The sequence below is a fragment of the Nerophis lumbriciformis genome, linkage group LG05, assembly GCF_033978685.3.
Source record: "Nerophis lumbriciformis linkage group LG05, RoL_Nlum_v2.1, whole genome shotgun sequence".
NCBI lineage: Eukaryota > Metazoa > Chordata > Actinopteri > Syngnathiformes > Syngnathidae > Nerophis > Nerophis lumbriciformis.
Genome location: NC_084552.2, coordinates 36,477,014 through 36,501,864, shown reverse-complemented (window position 1 = coordinate 36,501,864; position 24,851 = coordinate 36,477,014). Strand labels below are relative to the sequence as shown.

Below are 24,851 nucleotides of genomic sequence, written 5' to 3'. Positions count from 1 at the left end.
AAAGGCCAAGGTGGGAAACACACGGCCCGCCACTTTATTTTATAAAGCATATTCCACATTTTTTGGTCCTAAATTAAACATTTTCAAACATAAAAATTACTAAAATAACAAAATACCAATACGTCAGTAGTATTTGGCCATGAGACGAAATCAGAGCGCGCTGTTCAGTATCGTAGGCACTGATTGGCTCAGCCTCAGACAGCATTACTATATTGGATTCCACAGTTTAAAGGTATTTTCTGTTTGTAGGGGTTTTCATGAAACATTTATTTCAAAGGTCATGAAGTGTTTTTTATCCTCTAGCTATATTTGATTTACAATAAATAATTCGTACTTGGTGGGAATTAATTTATTGCAGTCATGTCTGGAAGCAATTAAGAGTGATAATCAAGGGAAGGCTGTAGGTTGGAGAGACGTTGCCTATTCAGAATGTGTTAAGTGGATTAAAACATCAGACAATGAAACTTCTTGTTCAATAATGATGCAATCAATTATAAAATATGGTGACATTTACAGTTGAATACACATAAACATAACGATCAACTTAATATCTTGGAAGATAGGCCAGTCTACTCCTTGGAATCCTCTGGCAGAAAGGTCCTAAATTAGTCCAGCTCTTCTAACTTCTCCTTGTTTGTTTCTTTTCTTCTTTAAAACTTCGGACCAAATCTAACCCAATTCCCAAACATTCCCTCCCTTAAAATATAAAACATTTGACTGACACCTCCAGAAAAGTGCAAAACTATACAAACAACTACACAACTTTCTTAATGATTCCTTATAATGTATGTTATTTCATTTTAAAGTATGTCAGTTTTGATAGTTAATTATTAGTTGCAATGATGGTAAAGTGTCTAATGGAGGGATTCCCAACTACTGTCATCACTGGGTGTAATTCCAAGTCATTTGTTTGAAAATGATCCTTAATTTATTTTTTTGTTGTTGTTTTGTCTATGTCAGTGACGTATAGTGGCAGGCAATTTAATGCTGTTCCACTAGATGGCAGAAGGTAAACCCATGTTTGCCTGTAAGGCCTCAAAAACTTCACAACTACAATGACTTCTAGTTGTTCATTATTAAATGATACAAAAATATTTGACATCCATGTGAGCACTGGTAAGTATCCAACCATGACTACAACCTTAATATGCACACCATACCTGTATGGTGGTTTTGTTTAGCTTAAACTTGAGCTTTAGGTCTGGAATATTAAAATGAACAAAAGAAAGAGTTCCCCAAAAGACAGTGAATGATTTGGAATGACCGACCAAGAACCCAGACCAAAGAAGAAATGTCGTCAAACCACTTTTTTTTTACAAGATTGGGTAAATACAGTCGTCCCTCGTTTATAGCTGTTAATTGGTTTCGAACAAATAAATTTCAGCAAAGTAGCAATCATTATTCATAAATTCAATATTTTCATGCCTAGAGCATAAAAACCCTGTTTACGACCTTCTAAAGATGTTTTTACATTCTGAGAGCCTTCTAGATATGAAACAACAACATTTAGTCACCTTTTCACTCTTAATCCACAATAGTAATGCTGCCTGAGGCTCAGCCAATCAGCAGCCACAATACTAAACAGAACGCTCTGATTTGTTTTGGTCTACTCTAGTGGCCTATGCTACTTTAGTATTGTTATTTTTGGTTTATTTCGCTACTTTGATGCTTGAAATTGGAGAATATGCTTGAAAATTATCCACGATGTGTTGACGCCACAATATTTGTAGTGAGGGACGACTGTATAGCAAAGTATTTCTTTCTGACTCTTAGCACATACTAAACTAAACAAGCAAAAGTGCATCTGTTTCCAGTCACTGTACACATATTCATGTTAATTGTACAAACATTCCAAAATGATTACATATTATAATTATATATCTCATATAGCAGCACAAAAAAGAGATAAGTATGGTCTGGGCAACTTTTCTTATGGAAGGAAACCTTTCCAACATGGTGAGGCTCTAAAAAAAAAGGTGCATTACTTCTTTACAAAAAATATACATATTTTAGAAGTCATAACAATCACATTTAAGCCCACTGAAAGTATTGATTTTGTCCATCTGCAATTAAAACGTGCCCAGGGAAAGGTATACACAATAGTACAGATAGTAGTAGTAGTAGTAGTAGTAGTAGTAGTGATAGTACACCAATATACATCACTCTAGTGTAGATTAGGTAGGTTCCTTTGTTCTGTCAATCACATGTATCCTCCTGGCCAATTAAACCATCGCCAACTGTCCAAAAACCTTTTTGAATGTGTGTGTACATCCTGCCAGCTCCTTCACCCTCTCACTCATCTCCCGGGAAGCTCCTGGTGACGGGTACTGGAGTGATGCCGCCTTGGTACTGATGACAAAGTCTTTGAGTTTATTACATAGTGTGCTGCTGTTCTGACCTATCTGGGCTCGCACTCGAGGTGACTTGGCCTGACGGGAGAGCGTGTCCCCGATGAAGACCAGCTTGTAAGTGGCGATGATGAGCAACTTGCTGTGCGCCACAAAGATCTTGGGCGGCTGGTTGGAGTTGACGGCGGCGGAGAAGGCGGCGATGGCGTCGTTCACGCTTGCAAAGTTCCGCTCTGATTGCTCCAGATAAAAAAGGAGGAGTTGGCGGTCAGCAAGGCACAGCTTGGAAGAGGAGTTGTCCTGTCCAGTCACGTCCTTGTTGATTGGTCGGCCCGCTTCCTGCCGCTCTGACTGTTTCATCTGTTGAAAGAGGAGTAGGCTAGTTAATAAATGACACAAGTGAAACATGATAGTAGGCATAAACCACTTTGTTATGGCAACTGGTCACTTCAGTAAGTTGATCATCAACATGGTCGCCGGGCTCTGCAGGTGTTTGCCACTGTAGTTCTACTTTGATGGACCAAATTACTTCATGGGTATAACAATACTTTGCTTCTGCTAAACTTTTATTCAGCAGAGTCAACATGTTTTAGTTTGATTTAGCAGCATCACAGTTGTGTCTATGTAAAAGCCCATAGAGATAATTGCTAATTTAACATTGCTTTAAATGCTGTCATTGTGACATTTACAGCCGTATTTCTAAAACGGCCGTAATATTTAAGTTTATATTTTAGCCGTACATTTTCCCCAAATATATAATGTCTATAGGGCATATGTTTTTTCATATTGTTTGCACTTCTATTGTGTTTTATTTACTTTATCAATTATTGCCAAAGCACCATAACAGTCTTGAATTACTTTATTGTAGTGTTTTACCGTGGTTATCATTAATACAATTTATCGTTCTTTCCCTAATGTGGATCAATAACGCTATGAAACTGGCTACACTGCAGAGAAATGTGTGGTTGTTTTTGTATACTGGTGTATCGTCAGTTAATAGTGTATGTAATTACATGCATACTGTGTGTACCTGTAGATGAACGTAGTCATAGTCCTCCATCCATCCTTCTGTGCTCTCATAAGAGTCGTCTACAACAGTGTCTTCCTCTGCAGCTGCAAACTTTGGTGGCGGCGGTAATGGCCGTGACTGAATGTTGATCCTCTCTCCCGCTTGATAGCTCCCACTTCCTGTCATGTGACTGCTTATCTGTCCTGGCAATGGAGGAAGCTGTGGCTGGGGGCTCCGTTTGAAAAGCAAAGAGGCGTTGCCATGCAGAAAAGAAGTGAGCTGTTTGGTGTCTTCTGGAATCCCACGGGTTGTTATGATTAGTTGATCTAAGACATCTCCACTTGGTTGTGATTTGATGAGGTCTGTCCAAGAAACGGTATCTAAACTCTGAGTCTGCATAGTTACACTCTGAAAGACCTCCTCCAATTTACCCACCTGTTGGGCCAATTTGGTCTGCAAGGAGCGGTCTGTGGCTTGGCCGGCATTTGCCACAGCACCGTGCGAAAATTCTAGAAAGTCTCGCAGAGTGGCGCACACTCCATCAGCAGCCTGGTGAATGGCAGGAAGATTCCCCTCCAGCTTATCAGGACTACGCCAGTTGCTTGTGATGATTGACATCATCATAGCAACACTTAAGTCCACAGCTTGTTGAAGACGAGAAAGGCGCTCCATGGCTTTCTCCAGGTCCAACAGAAGGGGTTTTGCTGCAAAGAAGCTGGGGGCTGATGACTCTGTGTCACAGAGCATGTCTGAGGATGAAGCAGAGTTGTTGCTCAGTGTGCTTCCTGTGCTTGAGGCTGAGTGTCGCTTGAAGGCCGTGTGGGGCTCCTCACTAGTGACCTGGGCCTCACGGGTCACCTGAAAAAACAGTTTGTTTTTAGCGGCTTTGCAGAAAGAAAACGCTTTAAATGAAAACATTTGACGACATTCACATTCATGTCTAAACTTGAAAACTCCAAGCCTTGTTAACTTAGTGATCATGATTGACTGGAGCAGGTGGTTTCTCTTTGGCAGCATTAAATTGTTTAACAGGACTCATTGTGAAGTGAATTTAATTATATTTATATAGGGCTTTTCTCTAGTGACTCAAATCGCTTTACATAATAAAACGCATGATCTAAGTTACATTTAAACCAGTGTGGGTGGCACTGGGAGCAGATGGGTAAAGTATCTTGCCCAAAGGCAAAACGACAGTGGCAAGGATGCAGGGATCGAACCACGGCCGGTCTTCCAACTCAGCCACACCGCCCCATTGATCAACCAATACTCAGAACAATGGGACAGGCCACGGAACTCAGTGAGAATCTTAGCGAGGGAACTGTACATTTACACGAGCTGGGGAAGTCTTTTGTAAACATTTGTAAACAAGTGCAGATTCCAAAGCACATTAAACAATTATAGATAAGTACAATCTCTCTGTACGTGTCACCACGTTGCCAAGGTCTCTGAGGAAGGGCAGCCTCTGCAGACACTTCCTTGTGTGAAAATACTGTTAGAATTATATACCATTTTGCTCTACATTTTATTTTACTTAAATCCACTAGATACATTCCTTAGACTAAAAGTATGAACACACATTAAATTTTTTTCATCTAAGAGAGGCCAATTTGATGTCTTAGGCCTTTGTTCTATCCTTCCCTTGCTTCCTCAATGATGCTTGCAAGCTGCTTTTTCGATTATGTTTAGTCTTACATGTTAATGTTCATGATTATTGTAATAGCAAAGCTCACCTACATCTGATTAAGAAAACAAAATACAGGATTTGAGGTGTGAAAGACAGAAATATTTAAAAACACATCCTCACCCATGCTGCAGAAATGGCCCCAACCATCACTGAACTTTGAACACACTGGACTTGTCCGCCATTATCCATTAAAGAGGATGAAGACTTCCCCATCGGGGCTCATTCTTACTCTTGACTGACCCGCAGATTCCTTTGAAGGAGTGGGACCAACGCTGTAACATTTGCCTGTGACCAGTTTTTAATAAATCTTGTTTAAGTTTTCCAGTTGACCCAACCTTTGACTGTTCAACAAAAGACTGCTGTAAAGTTTAACAATGCACTGAGGACTTTTTGTGTGAATCCTATGCAATGTGTATCTATTAACAGACAACAGAAAAATGAAGCCACTCCGTAACATCAAACCAGGAGATTGAATACTTCTTGACCCATCGGAACAAGTTCCTGGCGCCATTCAATAACATTAAACCAGGAGACCGGGTTCTTATACTCTTCAGAAAAAGTTGTGGCGACAACAGTGGCAAGGACCATTCTAAGTACTGTTGACAACCCATACAGAAATTAGGGGAGCTGAACGATTGGAAGGGGTTCATTTGTGTAATTGCAAGCTCATAAATTGGCCAAAGCAAGACATGTGCACCACATACACTAAGCAAAGGGCAAGGCAGCAATGATACAGCACAAATCATGCATTAGAATGTGAGCTAAGCAGCACTCAAGACTGCACCATTAATCATGCTGCTCACACTCCTTGCGTATTTCTAAAAAAAATATTGCTAATGAGTGACCGATTTGAGTGGCTAACAATGGAGGGCGGTGCTTGATTGCCTCCCTCCTTTTCTCTGTCACTAATAGACGTATGGAACCGTTGAGTCACCCGGGGCCTCATGTACAGAGAGTTGACTGGCTTTCCTAATAAAATTGAACGTACGATCAAATCCAGAAAACGGCGTACGCAAGTAAAAATTCATTTGTATTAAAGTGTTCACACACACAAATCGAAGGACGTTTTTTTGTTACATAGCAATCTACGACCGCAGATGTGTGCATGATTTGGCACACCCACCCGCCTCCTTACAAATATGCAAGCTTGATACATGAGGCCCCAGATGTTGTCTGCTGATCACGGTGTCTCTTCTATTGTGTTATCTGTGTGTATGGCATAGAAAGTCTATGGGTACTCTAGAGCAGAGAGTTAAAAAATATACAACACAAACTCCTGAAATACACTCTCCAAACAAATGTTAAGTCATAGCCCCAAATTCAGATGCACATCTCCCATGTGCACATTTTGCAGCAACATTATACAACATCCTTATATTAATAATTTGTCAACACTAACAATGGATATATACAAATATAGATTGATACTTTATTAATCTTCAAAATAAATTCTCACACAGAGAAGTTCACAATACGAGTTTGACACAGCTGCTACCCTCCAATACCATGTAATTTGTATGTTATTCTTGCCAGTCCCTACTACTGTCAGCCCAGGCAGTCATTATGTAACACGTTCATCTGTACGGTGGTCCGACAGGATTCAACTGTGTCATAACGAGATGAACCTAACAAGGACTTCTTACATGATTTTTTCACATTCTTGACTAATGTTTCCCCCTTCTAACCTTAAAAAAATACTTCTGTGGTACACATATCCAAATGAAAGATCTCACAACACCCTCACAAAATATTTCATATTTTTACTGATAGTTTAGGACCGTAGCAATAAATCAACTTCCCATTTCTATATGACATATAGGCAGCCATGTTTACGTCAGTTTACCCGAGGGCAGCTGTGGCTACAAATGTAGTTTACCACCATCAGTCTGTGAATGTGGAGTAAATGAAAAATAGGTGTCACTGTAAAGCACTTTGGGAGTCAGTAAAGTGTAAATGTACATGAATGGTTGTCTGTATGTGACCCTGGGTCATTTAAATTGCTTTGTGATTGTGTGACTGTGTGACACTATGCTTCTCAACTCAGGTAAGCTAGCATTGGCTCCTGAACAGATAAGAGGTATAGAAATGAATTGTTGCGCACAATAAAAGTATTCTGTCTCCTACCTGTGGTGGGACATCATAGACACACATGTCTTCCCTCTGCCTTCCCTTCTCCTCCTGCTCTCTTGGGAAGTCATAAACACCCCGGCTGGGGTGACTGCCAGTGCGCAGGCTAACTGGAATGTCGTAGATATCCTCAGCCCGCTTGCTGACTTTGGTACTGTCTGCATATAAATGTTTGTTGCTCAGCATTGGAGGTGGGACATCATACACGTCCTCAGGGTTTGGATTGTCTTGGATGTCATCATTAGGACGACTGGCCATATTTTGGCCATATTCTGGAGTGAAGCCTTGGGTTTGTTTTCTTAAATGGGATGGCACATCATAGGTTTCATCTTTCATTTGATGAGTGTCAGGATCATCTCTAATGACTGTGGGTGGGAAATCATAAACCTAGGGAAAATCAATAAACACATTTGATTAAAAATGTATTTCATTCATGATTCAAACAAATTGAAATAGCACAGCTATAGTGGAAGAGTGGTTTGCACTGCTTCTTTATGGCCACTTTCAAAAAGTGCTGTAATTGCATGACATTTATTGTTTACTTGAATAAGCAAGTGTCCGTTTCTGGGTCAAGCATGGGCTTATTAGGAGAGATGTTGTCCAGCCCACTTTTGGCGGGGCTGCTCTCCTCTCCAGAAACTTTTACAAAATATTAACGCTTTCATAGGAATTTAATAACTATAAAAACGGTCACTTCACTAGTGCAGCAATGTATAGAATAAAAATGTGGACTTTTAAACATCATATTACTTTAAAAAAAAAAGCAGTATTTGTGAATATCTGATTTTTGACAACATTGATCTAACTAAGATGATGAATATCTTAGCTTAAATCAGTGCTTTTAAAATAGTGGGCTAGACCCCCTCCCAGGGAGGGGGGATGACAAAAAACATTGTTTTCATTTTTTTCTTTTTTTAGTTTGGATTTTTCTTTCAAAAATGTCCCTAGACCAAAATTTCCTCGTCTGTACATCCTTTCTTATTTTTCAATTTTGTTAAAGCACATTTGAAAGCCAGCATGAACATAGCACTGCACTCACTTGGTGATGTAAACAGAAAGTTTTGCACTTCAATGTCTAGCGAGCAATTATTCCTCCATTACCTGAATTTCCACAAAGCATCTGTTGTTAACATAAACTTGATGCAACAAATTCGATACTAGTATGACATACACTAGTGTGTGAGTGTGACTATCAGTGGTACTTTAACTTTAACCCGGGTAATAGAGTGTATTTCAAAAGGACAGATTAGACAGTTTTATCTTGAAGGGCACTATTTAAGACTTAAATGAGGAAGCAGAGCAGGAGTGCAGAAAGGCACCCCTGGAGTTGCACCAAGCATCAAACCAAGCAGTTAGACCTACCTGTGATGTGTGATCCACCTGTGCTTTTAACTGACCTGTGTATTGTATTGATCACGGGTTGGAGGCACATCATATATATTTTGATTGGATGGCGGTTGACGCATGGGTGGAAGATCATATTTATCTTGGTAAGTGTTCACTGTATCACAGGCTCGAGTGGAAAGAACCACCTAAAGAAAAAGATGTGGTCAGATTCCTGACATGACAAAAGTTCAAAGACAACAAACAACAATTACAAAGTGTTGATGAAATTGGAATTATGACTTAGAAAACTTGATGGCAAATGTATGATGCAGCTCTAAATGGCATTACACTTGCTTCAAGTAGCATAATAGGGAAACTCAGTGTTACTTTGATCAGAACTATTTAAATGGAAATGCACTTTTTTCCTTTCACAATCATTATGAAAGACATGACGACGGATGGATTTTTTAAAATAATGCATTCTCACTCGTAAATAAAAGTCTGCTTACAGCGGAGCCAATCGGAGGTCCTCTATTCCGCCCATAAAACCCAATAAATAACCATCTAAAAACCGCCAACAATATTCCATTTACATTTCGTGACTTTAATATTAACCAAGTATTAGTGATATTGTTACTATAAATGCTAACGCAGACAAACTATTTATCAGAATCAGAATCAGAATCAGCTTTATTGTCATTACGCAAGGTAACGAGATTGAGGCCATTCCATACAGTGCGATGTGTGCATGCTAGAAAAAGAAAAACAATGTGCAAATATATAGAAATATAAAAAATGTAGAAGTGAATGTGAATGAATATATACATGAAAAAACAAAACAAAAACAGGGTGGTTGGTGGAATGGGTTATTGCACCGAAGAGAAGGCAGTTATGAGGGACAATGGGGAAGTCCGTTCAGGATGGTTATGGCCCTGGGGAAGAAGCTGTTCTTTAGCCTGTTTGTTTTGGTTTTAATGCACCTGTAGCGCTTCCCAGAGGGCAGCAGGTGGAACAGGTCAGAGCCAGGGTGGGTGCTGTCTTTGATGATGGCACTGGCTCTGTTGAGGCAGCGGGAGGTGTAGATGTCCGTCAGAGAGGGGAGAGGGCGGCCGATGATCTTCTGAGCCGTCTTGACCACTCTTTGCAGCCTCTCCCTGTCTGCTGCAGTGCAGCTGCCGTACCATACCGTAATACAGTAATACCATACCGTATAGTGGCGACATGATCACTACAGCGTGTCCCTATGTTTACAATCTAGTGTGTAAGGACGGAAGTCAAAGGAGGAGTGTCAAAAGGGGGAGCTAACTGTTTTGAACACATTCAGCTTTTCCCAAACAACAGAAAAGTATTCTACATCCGTGGCTTTTTTAGTGTGAACACAACAACGGAAATGCGTCCCCTTCCTCAAAACCCATCTAACCGGAACTCTCTAAACATACTCAAGTTTCGTGGATGAATTATGTAAACCCACTACACAACCCCTCATAATTCACCCATAGTCAAAATCCTCACGGTGATGGCCCGACCACGGTGGGTAGACACGGCAGGGGCCAAAGGAGGGGGGGCCATGGCTGGGGGGGAACGGTGCTGACAGGGCAGAGGGCACACTGACTGGAAAAGGGGGGTTAGGCATTGGAATTCCAATGTCCTTGACATAGTGACGCTGGCCGGCTTGATCCTATCTATGGAAACAGTTTCAGGTATGCCCCCAACGTCCACGACCATGTTCTTATCGCCGCCCTGTAGGACCTTAAACGGCACAAAGGTCCTCGGTGGGCTTTGTGACAAATGAAAACCAAATCCGCCAAGCAACAGTACCATGCTGTGACGTAAGGACGGGTGCGAAGGCCCTGGCGGCCTTCAGCAGGGAAGACTACTGTAAGGCCGCAGACCAGGGTGTATTTACTTCCGGAATGAAATCCCCAGTACTCACAGCAACTGGCTGTAGACGAGCTCGGCAGACGAGCTCGGCATGACCCAGGAAAATTTGTCTACCCAGTTACTGTCAGTCAAAGCGGCACGCAGGGCAGACTTCAAAAAAATTTGATTTACAATTTTTTTCCCCTACTTTTTGAAGAAAACAATGAATACAAATGACAGATAATTCAAAACAAGTTTTTCTTTTATTTGATCAAATCTAGTAGTTTAAAATGACACTGCATGCACTGCATCTTAATCTCAGCAAAATTCTAATCTGAATAATGTAGTTCTTTTAAGACCACACATAAATTGTACTTTATATGGAACAATTTTCAAAGAACTAAATTAAGAGCTTTTGCATGCAAATATTAATCTCCTACATGAGAATAATAAAGTGCAAAGTTAAAACTTCTGTCTTGAATAAAACAAAAATGTAGCATTGCACATTGCATGCAAATACATAAACTCCAATAAGGCAATAGAAATATCAATAATCAATAAAAAGTAACAATAAATGATCAATCAGATCAATAAAGTGCAAATTTAAAACGCCTGTCTTGTAAATAAGAATGCAGTATTGTACATTGCATGCAAATAAATAATAATCTTCAACATTGAGAGTCATAAGAAGCAGCAATTAAATGAAATACAGCAAAACGATATGAGAAAAAGTATATGTTAATACCATTTACTAATAACACTGATTTGTTTTTACGTATATGTATACATTTTTTAGCCTTTATGCATCAGCACCAATTATGCAAATTATATAATGGCGTCACCCAATGCCACACATTTAATAGCAAGTTGGGAAAAATGCATAAATGTTAAAAGTGCAATTACAAAGTTGATGATTCTGGGGGGAAATGAAAGTTAGGGTAAGCAGAAAAATCGTTTATTTAATTTATTTTTCCTAAAATATGCATTGTGGCTATAAAGTGTATGTTATCCAATTATTTGATTAATCAAACAAACGTAACATAAATGAAGTACCGTATTTTCCGCACTATAAGGCGCACCGGATTATTAGCCGCACCTTCTATGAATTACATATTTCATAATTTTGTCCACCAATAAGCCGCCCCGGACTATAAGCCGCGCCTACGCTGCGCTAAAGTGAATGTCAAAAAACCGCTGCGCTAAAGTGAATGTCAAAAAAACAGTCAGATAGTTCAGTCAAACTTTAATAATATATTGAAAACCAGCGTTCTAACAACTCTGTCCCAAAATGTACGCAAATGTGCAATCACAAACATAGTAAAATTCAAAATGGTGTAGAGCAATAGTAACATAATGTTGCTCGAACGTTAATGTCACAACACACAAAATAAACATAGCGCTCACCTTCTGAAGTTATTCTTCATTCGTAAATCCTTCGAATTCTTCGTCTTCGGTGTCCGAATTGAAAAGTTGCGCAAGCGTGGTATCCAAAATGGCCGGTTCCGTCTCGTCGAAGTCATCGGGAGTCAGTGTCGCTGTTGTTCTGTGAATCCTGCCTTCCGGAAAGCTCGGACCACAGTTGTGACCGAAATATCTGCCCAGGCATTTACGATCCACTGGCAAATGTTGGCGTATGTCGTCCGTCTTAGTGAAGGTGTGTTCGCCTTCGGAGCTGTGTGAAAAAAGCCACCCGGCCTCTTCGCGTAAACTTCCCTTAACCACTCGCTCATCTTTTCTTCATCCATCCATCCCTTCGAGTTAGCTTTTATGATGACGCCGGCTGGAAAGGTCTCTTTTGGCAAGGTCTTCCTTTTGAATATCACCATGGGTGGAAGTTAGCATGGCAAGCTAGAACCACAGTGAAGGATGACTTCTCATTCCCTGTGGTGCGAATATTCACCGTACGTGCTCCCGTTCCACAGTGCGGTTCACAGGAATATCAGTTGCTGTGAAATACGGTAGTAATCCGTGTGCGGATGGAGAGATTGCGTCTTTTTATGAACCGGATCGCTTAGTAGGAGCCATTTTGTGGTCTTTACAGATGTAAACAGGAAATGAAACGTACGGTGATATCCGCGCGTTTTTTCTTCTTCTTCCGGGGGCGGGTGGTAGCTTACAGTAGAAGAAGAAGCGCTTCCTGTTCTATGGGGGCGGGTGCTTTCCTTGGCGGTTGCTTGCGTAGAAGAAGAAGCGCTTCCTGTTCTACCGGGAAAAAAGATGGCGGCTGTTTACCGAAGTTGCGAGATCGAAACTTTATGAAAATGAATCGTAATAAAGCGCACCGGGTTATAAGGCGCACTGTCAGCTTTTGAGAAAAATTGTGGTTTTTAGGTGCGCCTTATAGTGCGGAAAATACGGTATTGTTGGCAGTTTTTGGATGCTTTTTCAAAGTGATTTAGAGGCAGGATGGAGTGTTCCCATTAGCTGCATTGCTAGCCACCTAGGACCAGCCGTTTATTACAAACTAGAATGCAAAAAAAAACAAAAAAACTTTTGTCTTGTCCCCCATAAGGATTGTTAACAATAGGCAAAAAAAAAAAAAAAAAGAAAAGTGCAGTTCCCATGTTTCTTGTGTGCGAGATGACCACATTCCGACACACCACAAATACGACCCATCATCTTAGGACCAATCTGGACTGCCAGTTATATATATATATATATATATATATATATATATATATATATATATATATATATATATATATATATATATATATATATATATATATATATATATATATATATATATATATATATATATATACATAAAACTACTATTACATACATTTTTTGGATTATTGTTCTGGAGGGGTTGCTGGGTGTGGTATAATAATGTTTTTTTATTTTCATGTAATGAAGTATTTAGGTGCACACACAATTTACTTACCTTATCAAGTGGTTTGCTGTCCTCCCAGATCCTTTTGTCCAGAGAGTGTGGAACCTGGTACACGTCATTGCCAGTCCCTTGACCAACTGCCTTGATGGTGTTTTTTAGCTTGACCTTTAGAGGAGGTCCACTTGGGGCAGAAGTACCCTGATACAAACTCTGGGTGCTTGGTTTAGGGCCGTGCTTAGGTGGAATCATGTAGACAGGATCAGATTTGGGCTGTGCAGGACTGGGTGTGGAATAAACTGAGGCCATAGGTGCGTACTGAACATGTTCAGGATGCAAGAGTCGCTGCAGTTGGGGGCTATGACAGGATGAGGTTGGATCGATCGTGCCGGGTTCTTTGCCATCATACATGCCAACAAGGATCTTAAGACGGTTGGCAGGAACAATGCCTTGGCGACCGTGGAGTGAACAGAGCCACCAGCCATTTAGTCCTTGTGTGTTGCGTTCCAACACGGTTAGGATGTCCCCCTTACGAAAGGACAGTTCATCTGGAGACTCCGCAACATTGTCATACAAAGCCTTGGCCAACACATTCTGCAAGAGAACAAGAACAAGTTCAAAATGTTTTCATTGACTTGAATGTAACATTTAGAAAACGGTTTCCTTTGCCTTGCAGGGATGTGAACACCCTTTGAAGAAAAAAGGTTGACAATAATGTGGAGAATAAATGAATAAGAGCAAAGCACAGTTCTGTGTAAATGAACATTGCTTGACGTGCGTGACTGCTCGCTGACTGCTCGCTGTTTCGAAAAAGCTAAGTATCGTTCTATTTGTGTGCTTTTAATTGTTCTGCAGCTTTCTTTATTACTTTCTCAACATATTTAGTAGTACTATTTAACTTGCAAATCACCCGATCTCTGTCTCACCACCCCTCCCGCAGCTAGCTAGCAGCTAGCTGCTAAGCTAACGAAGCTAGCGCAGAGAAAGGCGTCGCCGGTCGCCGGTCAGAAGGAATCTACTCCTGCACACCGTGACCAGGACTTCTCGGAAGACAGCAGGAACTTCACTCGGTGACAGAAAACACCGTGAGTATGGCTTCCTGCGCGTCTTGCACCTTACTCATGGAGAGGCTGGCTCTGCTAGAGGGCCGTGTCCGCCAGTTAGAGCAGAGTAATCTCGTAACTTTAGATGTTGCGGACACATCTGCTAGCGTTAGCTGTAGCGAGCTAACTAGCCCAGCCTGTAGTAGTCCTAAGCGGCCTACAAGCTACGGTGTACCGGTTGAGACGCATAATAGATTTAGCTCTTTAGCTAGTCCTACACCCCAGTCTACCGGGCACCACACCTTAGTCATAGGGGACTCCATCACCCGAAACATAAAGCTTAGCAAACCAGCCACAATTAAGTGCATCCCTGGGGCCAGAGCACCTGACATTGAGGCTAATCTTAGGGAGCTAACTCGCAACAGGCCTAGTAAACACGTACGACAGGCTAATCGCACCACCAGTTATGCGAATATAGTTGTACACGTTGGCTCCAATGACACTAGAATGAGACAGTCAGAGATTACAAAGAGAAACATAGCCAGGACTTGTGATCTCGCTAGAAAGATGTCCAGGCATCGAGTAATTGTCTCTGGCCCCCTGCCTGCGAGAGGCAATGATGAGAGATATAGCAGATTAGTCTCGCTTAACAAGTGGCTGGCTAGCTTCTGTAGACAACAGGGACTAACGTTTATTGATAATTGGCCCTCTTTCTGGGGCAAACCAGGCTTGCTGATGAGGGACGGCCTTCACCCTAACCAGGAAGGCGCCATCATCCTGCCTAAGAACATAGACTACTGTTTAAGTCACATTTGACTAACTACACTAGAGCAAGCCCGGTCACAGGCAATTACAGAGCCTGCTAGTCCGGGTGAGGAGTCAGTTAAGCTAGAACTAGCCAGCACCAGGCTGGATAATTCCTGTACGCATAGCAATTTTCTTAAAATAACACACAACTCACATAATGTGTTTTCTGTTGTGAATGTGTCCGGGGTAGATATGCATTCTACTGAGGTGGCAAATCATGATGCGTTCAGTCGATCGCAGCATCAAGCAAACAATCTGAAAATTCCCGTCGTATCAATTCCTAGATATGGTCGAAACTATTTAAAGTGCACTACGTATAATAAACGCAACATTATTAATATTTCTACTACGGATAATTTAAACAAAAACTCGTCAAAACAGCCCAATACTTATAATATGGGCTTTTTAAACATAAGATCATTGTCTCCCAAAACGTTATTAGTTAATGAGGTCATTAGAGACAACAATCTTAACGTCATTGGTCTTAGCGAAACCTGGCTCAAACCAGACGATTTTTTTGCGCTAAATGAGGCATCTCCTCCTAACTATACGAATGCGCATATTGCCCGTCCCCTTAAAAGGGGTGGGGGGGTCGCACTAATATACAATGAAAACTTTAACCTTACCCCTAACCTAAATAATAAATACAAATCGTTTGAGGTGCTTACTATGAGGTCTGTCGCACCGCTGCCTCTCGATATGGCTGTTATCTACCGCCCCCCAGGGCCCTACTCGGACTTTATTAATGAATTCTCAGAGTTCGTTGCTGATCTAGTGACGCACGCAGACAATATAATCATAATGGGGGACTTTAATATCCATATGAATACCCCATCGGACCCTCAGTGCGTGGCGCTCCAGGCTATAATTGATAGCTGTGGTCTTACACAAATAATAAATGAACCTACGCATTGCAACGGCAATACGATAGATCTAGTGCTGGTCAGGGGTGTCACCACCTCCAAAGTTATGGTACTCCCGTATACTAAAGTAATGTCCGATCATTACCTTATAAAATTCGAAGTTCTGACTCATTGTCAACAAACTAATAATAATAATAATTGCTATAGCAGCCGCAACATTAATGCTGCCACAACGATGACTCTTGCTGACCTACTGCCTTCGGTAATGGCACCATTCCCAAATTATGTCGGCTCTATTGATAACCTCACTAACAACTTTGACAATGCCCTGCGCAAAACCATTGATAGTATAGCACCGCTAAAACAAAAAAGGGCCCCTAAAAGGCGCACCCCATGGTTTACAGAAGAAACCAGAGCTCATAAATTATCATGTAGAAAGTTGGAACGCAAATGGCGCGCGACCAAGCTTGAGGTTTTCCATCAAGCATGGAGTGATAGTTTAATATCGTATAAACGCATGCTTACCTTAGCTAAAGCTAAATATTACTCAAATCTCATCCGCCTCAACAAAAACGACCCTACATTTTTGTTTAGTACAGTGGCATCGCTAACCCAACAAGGGACTCCTCCCAATAGCTCCACCCACTCGGCAGATGACTTTATGAATTTCTTTAATAAGAAAATTGAACTCATTAGAAAGGAGATTAAAGACAACGCATCCCAGCTACAACTGGGTTCTATTAACACAGATACAACTGTATCTACGACGGATACTGCAATACAAAATAGTCTCTCTCTTTTTGAAGAAATAACATTAGAGGAACTATTACAGCGTGTAAGTGGGATAAAACAAACAACATGTTTACTTGACCCACTTCCTGGGAAACTTATCAAGGAGCTTTTTGTATTATTAGGTCCATCAGTGCTAAATATTATAAACTTATCACTTTCCTCTGGCACTGTTCCCCTAGCATTCAAGAAAGCGGTTATTCATCCTCTGCTCAAAAGACCTAACCTTGATCCTGACCTCATGGTAAACTACCCACCTTCCCTTTATTTCGAAAATCCTCGAAAAAATTGTCGCACAGCAGCTAAATGAACACTTAGTGTCTAACAATCTCTGTGAACCTTTTCAATCCGGTTTCAGGGCAAATCACTCTACGGAGACAGCCCTCGCAAAAATGACTAATGATCTACTGCTAACGATGGATTCTGATGCGTCATCTATGTTGCTGCTTCTTGATCTTAGCGCTGCTTTCGATACCGTCGATCATAATATTTGATTAGAGCGTATCAAAACACGTATTGGTATGTCAGACTTAGCTTTGTCGTGGTTTAACTCTTATCTTACTGACAGGATGCAATGCGTCTCCCATAATAATGTGACCTCGGACTATGTTAAGGTAACGTGCGGAGTTCCTCAGGGTTCGGTTCTTGGCCCTGCACTTTTTAGTACTTACATGCTGCCGCTAGGCGACATCATACGCAAATACGGTGTTAGCTTTCATTGTTATGCTGATGACACCCAACTCTACATGCCCCCAAAGCTGACCAACACGCCGGATTGTAGTCAGCTGGAGGCGTGTCTTAATGAAATTAAACAATGGATGTCCGCTAACTTCTTGCAACTCAACGCCAAGAAAACGGAAATGCTGATTATCGGTCCTGCTAAACACCGACATTTATTTAATAATACCACCTTAACATTTGACAACCAAACAATTACACAAGGCGAATCAGTAAAGAATCTGGGTATTATCTTCGACCCAACTCTCTCCTTTGAGTCACACATTAAGAGTGTTACTAAAACGGCCTTCTTTCATCTCCGCAATATCGCTAAAATTCGTTCTATTTTATCCACTAGCGACGCTGAGATCATTATTCATGCGTTCGTTACGTCTCGTCTCGACTACTGTAACGTATTATTTTCGGGTCTCCCTATGTCTAGCATTAAAAGACTACAATTGGTACAAAATGCGGCTGCTAGACTTTTGACAAGAACAAGAAAGTTTGATCATATTACGCCTATACTGGCTCACCTGCACTGGCTTCCTGTGCACTTAAGATGTGACTTTAAGGTTTTACTACTTACGTATAAAATACTACACGGTCTAGCTCCGTCCTATCTTGTCGATTGCATTGTACCATATGTCCCGGCAAGAAATTTGCGTTCAAAGAACTCCGGCTTATTAGTGATTCCCAGAGCCCAAAAAAAGTCTGCGGGCTATAGAGCGTTTTCTATTCGGGCTCCAGTACTATGGAATGCCCTCCCGGTAACAATTAGAGATGCTACCTCAGTAGAAGCATTTAAGTCCCATCTTAAAACTCATTTGTATACTCTAGCCTTTAAATAGCCCCCCTGTTAGACCAGTTGATCTGCCGTTTCTTTTCTTTTCTCCTCTGCTCCCCTTTTCCTTGGGGGGCACAGGTCCGGTGGCCATGGATGAAGTGCTGGCTGTCCAGAGTCGGGACCCGGGGTGGACCGCTCGCCTGTGCATCGGCTGAGAACATCTCTGCGCTGCTGACCCGTCTCCGCTCGGGATGGTGTCCTGCTGGCCCCACTATGGACTGGACTCTTACTATTATGTTGGATCCACTATGGACTGGACTCTCACAATATTATGTCAGACCCACTCGACATCCATTGCTTTCGGTCTCCCCTAGAGGGGGGGGGGGTTACCCACATATGCGGTCCTCTCCAAGGTTTCTCATAGTCATTCACATCGACGTCCCACTGGGGTGAGTTTTTCCTTGCCCTTATGTGGGCTTTGTACCGAGGATGTCGTTGTGGCTTGTGCAGCCCTTTGAGACACTTGTGATTTAGGGCTATATAAATAAAGATTGATTGATTGATTGATTGCAGGCCCTATGTTAGTGCAATTAACAACAGAATATAATAAGATTTTTCTTTAACAGACCAACAAGTGGTCAACTCCAGGCAATCAAAGGGGGCGGATATGAATGTTAAAAACATACGATACATGCTTTTAATCCAGTTTAAGACCATACTATTCTAATTGCACGAAGTTATTGTGTAGAAATATGGGGAAATAATTACAAAAGTACAATTCATTCACTAACGGTGTTACAAAAAAGATCAGTTAGAATAATACATAATGTTGGATATAGAGAACATACAAATCCTTTATTTATTGAATCAAAGATACTGAAATTCCACGACATAGTGAATTTGCAAACAGCTAAAATGATACACAAAGCAAACTATAACCTGCTACCCAGGAATATACAACAATTCTTCTCAACAAAGGAGGAAAAATATAATCTTAGAGAAAAATGTAATTTAAAACATTTGTATACACGTACAAAACTTAAGACCTTCAGTATATCAGTATGTGGAATTAAATTATGGAATGGATTAAGCAAAGCAATCAAACAATGTACTAATATGATTTACTTCAAGATACTCTTCAAACTTAAAGTGTTTACAAAGTACAAAGAAGAAGAACCATCATAAACATTCTGAATTTATTTCATCCATCCATTCATTCATTCTCAAAATAATCTTACTCATCTCATCATATGAAATATAACTTACGTCACCAATTATTATGTATTTATTTATTTTTATTGTGATTACTTATGGAGTATATTGTGAATAAATTGAGAACAGGAAGTGAACACAAGTTTTAGCAACTGTTATGTAAAAGAAAAGGGGTAGAATTAAACAAGCTCTGCTTCATCCTACTCCTTTTCGATCATGTTGAAAAGAGAAACTGTAAATTGTGATGTATCATGTTGTATGCTTGCATGTTCGAAATAAACTCAAACTCAACTCAACAATGTTCTAGTGTTTAATAATTAATATATTATGATCAATTTAATTGACTGTATTCAATTAAATACTCCAACTGTACAATGTTTGGGATTTAAAGCATTAATAATTTCTTCAATTGTTAAATTATATTGAGGTTGAAATGTTTCTGGATACTTTGGTCTTGTCAAAACTTGTGGAGTATTCAATAAAACAAAGTGACCACACTTACAAAGCCTTGTCAAAGCCTGTTTACTTGATGGGCTGTCTTCATGCGGTTACTTTTCTGTTATTTTTGACTTGAAAAGCAGACAACCACAATGCCTGATGACTTGTCTAGGCTATATAGTAACAAAAAAGCAGACACTAAGGGCCTGATTTACTAAAGGTTTGCATGCACTAAAACATGTGCAAACCTGATACCACACGCAAAGCTGATCTACTTAACGTGTGCACAGTGGATTGTGTCTGTTTTGTGTGCAGAATAAGCTGTGCCATCCATTTTGCGTCATTGTCTACATTAATATACAAAATACATGCTTATTATCAAAACGGCCACAATACTGGGAGGAGAAAATGCAAATGTAATTATAAAGAACGCACAATGTGATTTATCAACACCCATCAGCGTTTTGGGAATCACTATTTGCCGTTTTGACAGTTCCACACAAGGCTGCAGGATCGGTGCTTGCGCTGCACAGATGAGAATCCTCCGTCTTGAGTGTGTCAACATTTTGGTGGACCGCCAGAAATAAAAATATTAGACATATAGTCTATTCAGCAATTTCAATTTATAATTTAATTGCTGCTAGATGACTTACGGGGCTGAACAAAATTAATTCAATTGATGCGAGTTGGTATCTGCTGGCGTTTTTTTTTTTAAATGTTGCTCATTTTTTTTATTTAGGAAATATATTACTATAATATGGGCAGCACGGTGCCACAGGGGTTAGTGTGTGTGCCTCACAATACGAAGGTCCTGGGTTCAATCCTGGGCTCGGGAACTTTCTGTGTGGAGTTTGCATGTTTTCCCCGTGACTGCGTGGGTTCTCTCCGGGTACTACGGCTTCCTCCCACCTCCAAAGACATGCACCTGGGAATAGGTTGATTGGCAACACAAAATTGGCCCTAGTGTGTCAATGTGAGTGTGAATGTTGTCTGTCTATCTGTGTTGACCCTGCGATGAGGTGGCGACTTGTCCAGGGTGTACCTTGCCTTCCGCCCGAATGCAGCTAAAATACGCTCCAGCACCCCCCGCGACCTTGAACGGGACAAGCGGTAGAAAATGGATGGATGGATTACTATAATATACCTCCTACATGAAAAGATGTCCTTAATTATGCATTGTCTTGTGTTTAGTCATTCCAGACGCACAAAGGTGCTGGTGATGCGATCCAGAGCCTCGCACACACTAGTGTCAGTGTGCATATGTTTCTGTTGTCTAGAATTGCGAATCAGAAAATGTGTTACATATAATAGATGTGTGCCGCTGGTTCAACACATCGCACACAGGTATGAGCATGATAGCATGAATACGAAGAAAATTATTGTCTATGTAGCACGCAAAATCCTCATTTAAATAAGGCAGTATTCACCACTTTTCAATTGCACACGCATTGTTAGTAGATCACAGGCAACACGCCTGCTCATAGTACACTATTTAATTTTTTTGTATACGCTGTCTCGCGCGTGGTATTTGGATCCTAGTAAATCAGGCCCTATGTGGTTATTTTATGTGAACGATATTCCACCACATCATTAAGGACCTACACAAAGCTTTTTACTTCTTCCAGCCATATACGTAATCCCAATGGGGTATCATTGTTCAAAAACAACTTTCTGCTTATAAGAACATTACTGCATACCGATCCATCCATTTTTTACATTACATCTAATTCCTATGGCATTAAGTTATTCACTGTTCCCAAAGGAAGACATGTAGCAAAGGTATGAAGGGTATTATTATATAGAATAGAATAGAATAGAAAGTACTTTATTGATCCCTGGGGGAAATTCAGCACCACAGTTCGCTCACAATAGACAATAATAATAATAAATAATAATAATAATAAATAATATAATATATATAATATATTATATATAATATATGAATAATATAAATATATTCTACATATATTCTACATTTAAGTGCAGTCAAGGAACATGTGCATTATATATAAAAGACTGTGAACAAATTAGCATATTTAACTAAATGTTTTCTCATTTGATCCGGAGAATATACAACAATATTGAACAGCTTCTTAGTGTATTAAAAATCAGATGCTGCACAAATAGCATGTATGCAACAATAAACTTTACTCAAAAACATGGACGGAAAACACAATAAGTGTAATCATTAAAACAATAAGCTCCTTGTGCTCACTGATGACGGCACATGTTTCAGTGATCAAGTAGGAGAAGAACAATGACTACCAAAACAACAATACGTCTCCTACAAGTGTTTCCAAGTTCACTGTATCATCATTTGCAGTAACAAAAACCCACTTTTTCATACAGATAGAAATATTTGTGCATGATGTTTATGTACTTGCCTGGGATACATTCCACTAATTTGTTGACTTGTCTTTTTTGCACACACATGAAGAACCTAATTCATATTTTGCAGGACAATTGTATCTTGCATTACCACTGATATGCTTTACCACAACGACTGAACACAATTAACATCCATGTACAAAAAAATATTTCCCTCTCATTCTCCTCCTTTGATCATATTCTTCCTGTCACGTCGTCATTGCTGTCCTTTCATTCACATCAAGTACACTTTGACAACTGGGACGACAATACACATAAAAACACTCATTTAATTAATTTTCCTTTCATTCACACAATATTAACTTGGCCAGTTCTCAGCCCAGTGAAGTGTGTGCATGAACTTAAGTGTGCAATATTGGGAGACACAAATTCTCCACGGATCTTCTGTGCCCTTCTCCCTCCCTTCCCTGGAATGTTTCTTCTTCTTTCCTGTATGATCTTGCCCTCAGTTATCAAGCATATCTACACACATACAGCAACTCTGTGATCTCACACAAGAAGAATGACATTGTTTGTTACTTCTTGCCAGAGGAAAGGACAGTGTAACCCAACACGTCGCTTACAGTTCTCAAATGTCCCCTTTCCAATCTGACCAATGCTCTAAACTCCCTCCTAAACCACACCTCCTAATTACTGGACCAGCAGACATATTACTCCTAGAAGTGTACAACAACATGAAATACACACTTGTAGACCGGGAGGAAAAGTAGTTGGTGCGTGTTCAAACGGGCTGAGGAAACATGCCCTGACTGGGTTTTGTGCTTGAATGTTTTCTTTCTGGTTTTTAGCACGCACACACACACACACACAAAATAAAAAATGATAAAATAATAATGACTGAATGAGGAAAATAGGTAACCAGAAAAATTTGGAAAAAGGTGCTAGACGTGTTGGTAGAGATGGCCTATATGGTTTTAAAAATAAAATCTCAGATTATTTCACAAAAAAAAATTGATTTACAATTATTTTACCCTACTTTTTAAAGAAAACAATGAATACAAATGACAGATAATTCAAAACGAGTTTTTCTTTTATTTGATCAAATCTGGTAGTTTGAAATGACACTGCATGCACTGCATCTTAATCTCAGCAAAATTCTAATCTGAATAATGTAGTTCTTTTAAGACCACACATAAATTGTACTTTATATGGAACAATTTTCAAAGAACTAAATTAAGAGCTTCCTCTGGGAGCCAATACTTATGTCTTAAGCAAAATACTTCTGTTAACAAAATTGTAGCATTGCACATTGCATGCAAATATTAATCTCCTACATGAGAATAATAAAGTGCAAAGTTAAAACTTCTCTCTTAAATAAAACAAAAATGTAGCATTGCACATTGCATGCAAATACATAAACTCCAATAAGGCAATAGAAATATCAATAATCAATCAAAAGTAACAATAAATGATCAATCAGATCAATAAAGTGCGAATTTAAAACACCTGTGTTGTAAATAAAAATGCAGTATTGTACATTGCATGCAAATAAATAATAATCTTCAACATTGAGAGTCATAAGAAGCAACAATTAAATGAAATACAGCAAAACGATATGAGAAACAGTATATGTGAATACCATTTACTAATAACACTGATTTGTTTTTACATATATGTATACATTTTTTTAGCCTTTATGCATCAGCACCAATTATGCAAATTATATAATGGCGTCACCCAATGCCACACATTTAATAGCAAGTTGGGAAAACCCTGCAATGCATAAATGTTAAAAGTGCAATTACAAAGATGATTCTGGGGGGAAATGAAGGTTAGGGTAAGCAGAAAAATCAATTATTTAATTTATTTTCCCTAAAATATGCATTGTGGCTATAAAGTGTATGTTATCAAATTACTTGATTAATCAAACAAACTAATCCATAGATTACTAAAATAACTGATAGATGCAGCTCTAGTAAGAATTCTGAAGATCAAAGATAACTTTTGTTAAGGAAATTGTGGAATTATAGGAAGTGTGGAGATGCGTAAGTGTTCATGTTGGAATAGTTTAAATTGGTTGACAAATGTGGAAGTACTAAGAATTCTGAGATCAAGGGGAATTTGTGTATGGAAAATGTTGGAATATTTTTGGAATGTCTCAATAGATAGCTATCTTGCTGCATGTTTTCATGTTTGAATCACACAGAATACATGCAAGAATTGTTGGTGCAGAATAATGCGTGTCAATTATCAACATTTACACAATAACAAACAATTCACTTACTCCATCCATACCAGTCACTGCCGTAGTATTTGGGCTAGACACTTCGCCCACAATGGTCTTACTGTATATACTGTACCGCCCATTCTTTGGATGCTAGACTCCAGTTCCTTTGACATGTTTATTACCACCGTGTAACTAAAGTACACACATAAATAAAACACGACATCGCACTGCTGCATAGCACTACTTATAGCATTTAAGCTAATGTCGATAAAGTATACATAAGAGTGACACTGACCACTTTAGCCTGCTTGTCAACCAACGGCAGAGTCATTTCCCAGAGGCAATGTGGCTTCACGAAACGCTCTTCTTTTACAGTGTTGACTCTTTTTCTTCTTTACTTCTTTTTCCTTGTATGACTTCAGTGCGCGTAAGAGCAGGCAGACAACATGTACTGAA

The 24,851-nt window shown here is 39.8% G+C and overlaps 1 protein-coding gene across 1 annotated transcript; it reads right to left on the bottom strand.

The window, feature by feature from the left end:
* Positions 1-3: 3 nt before the first annotated feature.
* bcar1 (BCAR1 scaffold protein, Cas family member) lies at positions 4-24,851 on the bottom strand. The gene is made up of 6 exons (XM_061960625.2): positions 24,691-24,851; positions 13,242-13,781; positions 8,566-8,700; positions 7,166-7,555; positions 3,379-4,215; positions 4-2,708 (listed from the first exon to the last, which is right to left on the bottom strand). The coding sequence occupies exons 1-6, from the start codon at positions 24,724-24,726 to the stop codon at positions 2,223-2,225; spliced, it is 2,424 nt and encodes an 807-aa protein (XP_061816609.1). The 5' UTR covers positions 24,727-24,851; the 3' UTR covers positions 4-2,222.